The 9,028-nt window shown below is 34.1% G+C and overlaps 1 protein-coding gene across 1 annotated transcript; it reads left to right on the forward strand.

The window, feature by feature from the left end:
- Positions 1-4,775: 4,775 nt before the first annotated feature.
- Positions 4,776-7,533, forward strand: LOC7471448 (zinc finger protein SHOOT GRAVITROPISM 5). The gene is made up of 3 exons (XM_024605962.2): positions 4,776-5,330; positions 5,496-5,895; positions 6,516-7,533. Exons 1-3 carry the CDS (start codon positions 5,216-5,218, stop codon positions 7,273-7,275), a joined length of 1,275 nt encoding a protein of 424 aa, XP_024461730.1. The 5' UTR covers positions 4,776-5,215; the 3' UTR covers positions 7,276-7,533.
- The last annotated feature ends 1,495 nt before the right edge of the window (positions 7,534-9,028 follow it).

Here is a 9,028-nt window from a genome sequence, read left to right on the forward strand (position 1 = left end):
AATCATCAGAATCAGAAGAATATCAGTTGACAAGAGAGAGGGATGGATAGAAAAAGGATTGCCTCAGAGTCCGTAAAGATTTTGTTTTAAAATGTTTCTAATTTGTTCTTGATAGAAATTTTGTTTATTTAGAAATATATTAAAATAATATATTTTTTATTTTAAAATTTTATCATCAAATTAATATAAAAATATTAAAAAATATTTTTTTAAAACACTATTTGAGTGCGGTTCTAAAAACAGTTGTGGTCTGTCTTGTGATTTAGACCCTGTTTGTTTTTGCGTTTCAAGAATGCTTTTAAAAAAAATTAAAATTTTTTAATTTTTTTCTTTACTTTAAATTAATATTTTTTTGGTGTTTTTAGATATTTTGATGCTTTAATGTCAAAAATATTTTTAAAAAAATAAAAAAATATTATTTTAATATATTTTAAAATAAAAAATATTTTACAAAAACATTCTCACTTTCCCATCATTTAATAAGTGCTGAAATAGGAGTACATTATTATAATTGTGTTCCGTTTTGTTATAATACTGGCAGGTTAAAATAACAAGGGACCTTGTGCATGGGTATATTTGTCTCTGTGACGTGATGTGCCAAAATTTGTAGAGTACTTTATTGACTTTCATGGAACTCGGTTAAGGCACTTGCATTTTTGTCTTTTCTTTACTCTTCCAGCCCCTCTTCTTTATCTTCTCAATTTTCACCTCCTGGGTAACTTTTTTTTTCCTTTACGTGTTTTTTTTTTTTAATTACAGAGCACGATGGCTTTTCAGGTCCTGACAGTCCCTACCAAAGAAACGACCATGTAGGTGCGAAAACAAACAAACAAATCTTCTCTATGCCTCGAAAGTAAGTGAAAGGGTGTGTGATGGAGGGATGGACAAGATATGCCATGGGATCTTGGATTGCGCCTATTGCTATCGTTTAGACTCTAACACAGAGAAGCCAACTTGGATTCACTTCTGAGGATACCAACAAGCTAGCCTGGACAAGACAAGACCCCAGGTTTCAGTGCAATTACCTGGGGCCATTGCTTGCTACCAGGAAATCATTGCGGTACACTTGTTTATCTTCCTTCTTGTTTTCTGCTTAATTTCGCTGGATGATGCATCAACTGAAAGTTAATCTTCAAGTTAGCGTTAAAAATGTAAAGATGAACCAACAATATCCCTAGCTACAACGCCTTGCTTACGAGTTTCAAAGATTAAAGTTTAGCTACTGGGAGGGAATCGAGCCAATTGGAGCCCAGCTAAAAGTCAACAGATTGTTTAAAATACGGTTCACAAGCTTAAACTGTTTTAGTGCTGTTGATTAAAGTAAGAAAAGATCATTACATTTGGAATCCTGGACAACTGGGAAGGATGATTGCCACTTGCTTTTGCTTTTTGAACGCAGCATGTGTTCACAATCCATATTCCATCTGAGAGCATTGGAACACGAGGGAATGTTCACCGTATTATCCTTTCATCATATGTCTACTAGGTGGACTCTCTGTGACATTTGCAGTAGCTTACCAGTTAAAAGTAGAAAATCGTGCTTCAATTTCAATAAATCAAACATCAGAGAATTCACACAAGCAATTTTGTATGTTCTGACTTGACAAAGCCAAGTTCTAAAATAGAGAGTTAAAGCGAGTAGTTGGCCGATGGCACCCTCAAGTGCGAAAGGACCTTGGTTTTCTCTTGCAGCGTCAAAAAATTTATTAAATGATGTTATTAATACTAGCAAAATAATAATAATTATACTTGTGTTTAATGTTTTATATCTTCAATTATGCACGAAGGGCCTTTTACTATATTATATTTTATTATCTTGTGTCTAATGTTTTAAATCTTTAAGCTCGCTAGAAGTGTCAAAGTCTGTGATGCATTTATATATATATATATATACATGCCCCCACAACTAAGAAGTATGAATTCTGCTGTTTTTTTATGGGCCATTAAGGGAATTCGTAGATTTCATTTTAATTAACATTTGTGTTGAGCTAGCTAACGCATCTGTTTAGAATTTACCTAAACAGTATAGCTGACCAATTGACAGCTTAAACAACTGAAATTTAAAACAAATATATTAAAAACTATTAAAAAAACAAAATAACTCGTATCAACTTCATTTAATTAGCTTAACTTGGAAACTAAGTCATTAGATTACTAGGATAAACTTGTAAAAATTAAATTAAAATAAATTATTAAATGTAATTTACAATCAAAATAATGTTAAATGATAAAATTAAAAAGAAAAACTAAAAAACACTAGAGTTAACCAGATTAACCCATCAAATGAGTGGTCCATGTCAAAAAATCAGTATAACCTCATGAAAAATAAACTAAAATAAATTATAAAATATAATGTTCAATAAACAAAAAATTAAAATATAAAATATAACAAAGATTCAATTAAAAAAAAACTTAAGTTAATTGTGCTAGAATAACTTGATAGAAAAAAATATACAAACAAATTATGAAGCTAAACTGAATTAAAATTTAAATAATGAAATTAAAAGGAAAGAAAAGATATAGCTTTTGTATAGTTTGATAATATAGAGGGTCGATTAGCTTTAGCTTCTGTTAAAATAGCTTTTGTTCGGTATAATTAAATTAATCTTGGTTGAGGCAGCAGAGAATGCAGTCGAATTACATAGGAAAATGGATGTTGTCGGTTTTGACCGACTCTTCTTTGATTTATTTACCTCTTTTGTCGACACCTGATGCAGTCGTTTTCACTTTTCAAATTTACCCAGAGAATACAAAGTGTCTAGACAAATACCAGGTCAAAACTTGGGTTGAAAAATCTATGGTCCTTTTTACCGCTACGACTCTAGGAGCTGACTACTTTAATTACTTCTCATGCGTGCCTTAGAATCTGTTTAGAAATGCGTTAGTTTTTATTTTTAGATAATTTTTAAGAGTGTATTTTTTAAAATAATATTAAATTAATTTTTTAGTGGTTTTTATTATCTAATATATTGATATCAAGAATTTGAAAAAGAACATTTGATTTTTTTAATATATTTTAAAATAAAAAATACTTTAAAAAACACAATCTTACAATTTTAGCCGATATGGATCTTCTTTTTATGACTGTAAAGACAAAAATTATAAGATGATAGTTAATTGAGTGATATCCAATACATGAGGGGTCTAATTAGAAATATGTTTTTTGGGACCCATATGAGAATTGGGTGATAAATAAATGCACGTGTCCCTTCCCCAATTTTTCACACCGTCATGAACACAAGCTTGAAAACCAGTTTTTGAAAAACTAATCAACAAAAAAAAATTGAAATTTCTTTTTTTAAATTGTTGATTCAGAATTAAAATAAAAAATCATTCTAAATCCAGTAAAGAACTCAAATTTAGAGGCCTTTGCATACGTTGTCACAATTATTTTTAAAAGTGTTTTTCATTTAAAAATATATTAAAATAATATTTTTTTATTTTTTAAAAATTATTTTTTATATTAACATATATTAATGACTCTTTACATAACTTTTAATTTTTCTTATTTTTTAGCCAAAGGTTATGTGCGTTCAAGGACTAAATTGATGGTCTAAATTAAATCATGTAACCGTAATGCCAGCGCATGCAAATATACTATAAGAAAATGTAACCGTAATGCCTTGTACGTGCTTGTCTTTTTTACACTAGTTTTTATATTTGATTATTTAATTTTTATCAAAATTATAATTTATAAATGATTTTTTAACGAACCGTATCATTAATATTATTTGTATTTTATTTTATTTCAAAATAATGCCACTGCACATAAGAAAAACATATAAATTTATCTTTTTTTACGCTAGTTTTTGTATTTGATTATTTATTTCTTATCAAAATTATAATTTATAAATGATTTTTTCTTACTAACCGTATCATTAATATTATTTTTATTTTATTTTATTTCAAAATAATGCCACTACACATACGAAAAACATCATAATCAAAGATAAATATAAGATTTGTAGAGCTCGTTAAGGCTCAGTAATTGATAATTTATAAATTAATACGAGTAAAATAGAAGAATTTGTTGTATTTGCCCCTCTATGTTCATGTTTGACTGTTTGAGAGACTGACTAGCAGCGAGGAGTGTAGTTGGAAATTATTTTTTCATAAAATATAAAAAAGAAACAAAGGAATAACATATAAAGTATGATCTTGATATGTTTTAGAGGCGGTAGCTCAGCCTCAAGGGCTTAAAAGCGATCTGTCCAGACAGACCGCACAAGCAGATTTATGACGTGCGATTCAAAAATCATTCAGAGCTCAGGAATATATCCGATAATTTGGCTTACCAAAAAACAATTTAGTGTAATTTTATATGAAAATACTTCCATCTTCACAGAAAATACCCAGTTGATTAAATAAATAATTTTACAATTCTTACTTTTTACGAAGTTATTTTATATATAAAACAGCCTTTGCCGCATAATTATTATTCGTCAACATCAGGTTTTTAATAAGAGAGTCTAACAAGTGGATCCACGGCATCGTCTGGGTCGATTCCATCAGCTAAGACTAAACTGATCAAGATTTTAAAAGGGAGACTGACCAATGAGAGGGTTTAAGGCATTAATTAATCATGGAAAAGTAGATTTTAGGAAAAGGCCACGTGAGGAGGAGGATGTGAGGTCACGTGCAACAGAGGCCTGGCCTGCATTTATGCATGCAAATTACAGTGTGATATGAATAATGACTGGTTGTATTGTTGCGGAGGGGGATGTTCTTTTGTTTCTGTCCAAATCCTGTGTGTGGGGGCTCAAAGTTTTACGCAATGGTGATTGGGGTCAGCCTCTTCCTCTCTCTCTCTCTCTCTCTCTCGCTATCTGTACGTAGTAAACTGTAGAGAGAGCTTTATAAACAAGACTTTGCCTCTAACCTTTACCTGCTCAAGGTGGGGGATGGCGGGTCAATGAAACAAACAACAACAAAACCAAGAAAGCTCATGGCTAAACAAAAAAGCTAAAAAGAAGAAAAGAAAAAGCTTAAAGAAAGTAGATTTCAGAAAGCAAAGAGCTTTTCTTTCCTTCTCCATGTTCGCCCTCTTAACTTTCTCTTTCCCTCTCTCTACCCATTTTCTTTCTTTTATCATCAGTAAAGCTGAAAACCCCACTACACCAAAAAAAACTCCAACGCCTGTACAGCTAAAGATTGATTTGTTTCACCTCACCTACAACACCATATAGCCACCAAATCCCAAACAAAATCCTCATCCATGCTCGACAGCACCACCACTTCAACTGCTCCATCTCCTTCCTCTGATCCCTTCACAACTTCCTTGGATAATGGGGTCACCAATAAAAGAAAAAGAAAACCTGCAGGCACACCAGGTATTGCTCCAGTGACATAAAAACAAGAACTTCCCACATATCAAAACTCTCTGTCCTTCGTGTATTCATTTCACTTCTTCTTCTTCTTCTTTGTTTTTCTTTTTTTTTTTTACCAGTTCAATTCATGTATTTTCTTAATTACTTTTTGTTTGTTTTAAAAAATAGATCCAGATGCAGAGGTTGTATCTCTATCGCCCAGGACCCTACTAGAATCAGACAGATATGTCTGTGAGATCTGCAACCAAGGGTTTCAAAGAGACCAGAACCTTCAAATGCACAGGAGAAGGCACAAGGTGCCATGGAAGCTACTGAAAAGGGAGACACAAGAAGTGAAGAAGAGAGTTTATGTATGCCCAGAGCCAAGCTGCTTACATCATGACCCTTGCCATGCTTTAGGAGATCTTGTTGGCATAAAGAAGCATTTTAGAAGGAAGCATAGTAATCACAAGCAGTGGGTTTGTGAGAAGTGTTCTAAGGGTTACGCGGTTCAGTCTGATTACAAAGCTCACCTCAAGACTTGTGGCACAAGAGGTCATTCTTGTGACTGTGGCCGTGTCTTTTCCAGGTTCTCTTCTATTTGTTCATAATTAACCCTAACAGAACACCCCTCCCCCCCTCCCAAGCATAAAAGGGCATGCCTTACCTTTCAAGGAATTTCATGTTATTTTTGGTTTTATGATGATGATCCCACAAGAGCAATTCAAGCCTGTTTTTATTTTACTAAATAAATACATGTGTGGATGTACTAAATCCAAGAACGATTTCCATTCCAGTACTGCATGACTTCATATTTGCCCATGTAAGCGATCTAGGCCAACCAATGTAAGTTGAAGGAGCAGTGCATCACTGCTCACCAAAACAGTTTTCATTGGCTAAATATAAGTATAACCCAATTACTTATAAAACAGAAACAAACTGTGCGCACTCATTTGCACACACAGCCCACATCCCCCCCTTTTTTAAGGCTACGTGTATTTAATATATCAAACCTAGTTAGTCATATGGTCAATTGTACAGATCCTAAATCAATTTTATAATGCTTGTTTCTTAGCATCCCTACACGTTGAAGCCTTAATTATGCCTAGCTGTAATTGACAACTTTGTTTATCAAAAGACATCAAGAATAATCCCACATCATTAAACTTAATTATCACTTTGAATCATTCCAATTTCTTGTCTTTTCAGGGTGGAGAGTTTCATTGAGCACCAAGATGCTTGCACAGTAAGGGGAGCCCAGCCTGAACTACAGGCATTGCAGCCGGCCTGCTCATCTAGAACTGCTTCAAGCACCAGCCCTTCAAGTGATGCCAATTTTAACATAGCACCCTTACCAGGGATACCAATGTCAAAGCCAACCGAACAAGTTTACTTGTGCTCGGATAGAAATGATGCGTCTACTTCTAGTCAGCAAGAACATAATCTTGAACTTCAGCTCTTACCATCTTCAAGCAATCACTTACCACAAAACCCTGACGAGCCTCATGCTGCGAATTTGAAGCTTTCAATAGGGTCAAGTGATCATAGTTGCGAAAAGGATGGATCAAACAAGGCCATTGGGGATCCGAGTTGGCATAAAAGCACCTCTAATGAGCCTGCATTCGAAGCAGCAAAGTTAAAGGAGTTTACAAATGAACAGTTGAGGTTGGCTATGACTGAAAAGGCCTATGCCGAGGAGGCTAGACAACAAGCAAAGAGGCAAATTGAGATGGCTGAACTGGAATTTGCAAATGCAAAGAGGATTAGGCAACAAGCTCAATCTGAACTTGAAAAGGCTCAACTTTTGAAAGAGCAAGCTACAAAGAAATTAAGTTCTACCATTATGCAAGTCACCTGCCAAGTTTGCAAGCAACAATTCCACGCATCAACTGCTGCTGCACCGGCAGACGAGACTTCTCTTGCTATGAGTTACATGTCCTCAGCAACTACTGAAGGAGATGGAGAATGATATCTCAAAAATATCATGCAGCTGTATTAAGAAAACCTCTCTTTGTTTTGTTTTTTGTTTTTTTTATATCTGTTCATTTAAATTTTCTGTTATAACTTTTAACCCAAAAAAAAAAAAACAAAAACGAAGGTTCTCTGGCTGTATAATCAAACTTCGTGTTTTAAACCATTGTTGCTAGTTAACTACATTTGGATGGTGTAACAGTTCATTTGTACTGATTTAATATTTATAAATATCTTCATTTGTTTCAAAGAGAAATGGCTAGCCGGACTTTATTACGAGGTTTCAGTTTTTCTTGAGCAAGATTAATGGGGTTTTCATGTGTTATAGTCCATATATACGCTGTGCATTATTTATAAGGAGGTTTCAAGGCAGAAGAGGATTCATCATAGACCACAGAAACTCAATCATATATAACATGGCACTACGACAGGATGTGTCGTCATAAATACCACTCACATGAATCTGCATATAGCTTCTTAATTATGAAAATCGAAATGCTTCAAAAAAATTTCATGTACATATAATGCTCCTTTCCTTCTATATTTATTACTAATAACGATGGAGAACTCTCTCCAAAGACATGATCATGAATAATATGGCAGGTTATATTCTATGCAGCACATACCTAGCTAGCTTGAGTTATCCTTTTTTCTTCCTGGCTAATAATTAAGTACTCTGTCATTTGTCATGTGACCGTTGGTTTGAATATAATTTGGATTTGGGTTTGGATTAATACTTAGAGAATAGATCAATTGTGTCGACAAAAAGTGTAATCATGTGAGGTAGAGAGGGAGCCGACATAAAAATTGCAGACATGGATCTACAATTCATATACAGCTTTCAAGGTTGGTAAAACTACTAAAGCATGCTGCATGCTGAACTGTCTGCATGAACCTTTCTTAGTATGTAAATATGCATGACAAATGGATTATTAGCAGTGTTCCTCTGATTAAGCTTGGGCGATTAGATTTCTTGGGACCATTATGCTAGTATAAAATTGGAAGAACCGTTCAGAGGTACCATTGACCCGTTTTTCAACCTAAATTCAATTTTGTAGGAGAGAATGAGAGAGAAAAAGGATCTTTAAAGAGCGAGAAGGAAAGGCAATGTCATTTTCATTGCATTTGTGTCCCCTTTAAATGGTCAGAAAAACACCATGTTTTTCAGTGCCACAGTTGAAATGGTTGTGCACAGGCACTCGTCCCTCTCAACATAAACAACACACAAACTCGAAGTATTTATCTCTCACTCTCTCTCTTAACACTCACACACACACTCTCTCACTTTATCAGAACCAGGAGAGGTTGCAGATCTATTCAACACTGAAGGGCACAGTCTCTTTTGCATTTAATATAGAGGCCAACCCACCGATGCTTGACTCCCAGTTAAGAGTTAAGAACTGATTTGTAGTGGCTAACAACAAGAAATAAATATACTAATGGCATTATGCGTGTGTGTTAGCTGACTTTGTTTCATAGTTTAAGCCAAAACAAAGGCGAAATGCGCAGGATGCGCCAAAAGGCTAAAAAGGATTTCCATTGTTTTCGTTGCCTTTTTCTTTCTTTACCGGGGCCACTTGCTCCTCTTTCCCTACCTCTTAATGCAGCTTCCATTGTTTTGTCCACTTGAAAGATAACCATCGCCAATCGGTGGAACTTCCGATTCTAAATCAGTTTTAGGGCTTGGGTTTTTCACTGCTGTTTTTAGGGTGACCTTCCACTTTTATACCAGCCTAAATGCAAAGGAAATT

This window comes from Populus trichocarpa, chromosome 8, assembly GCF_000002775.5.
Source record: "Populus trichocarpa isolate Nisqually-1 chromosome 8, P.trichocarpa_v4.1, whole genome shotgun sequence".
In the NCBI taxonomy this organism is placed as follows: domain Eukaryota; kingdom Viridiplantae; phylum Streptophyta; class Magnoliopsida; order Malpighiales; family Salicaceae; genus Populus; species Populus trichocarpa.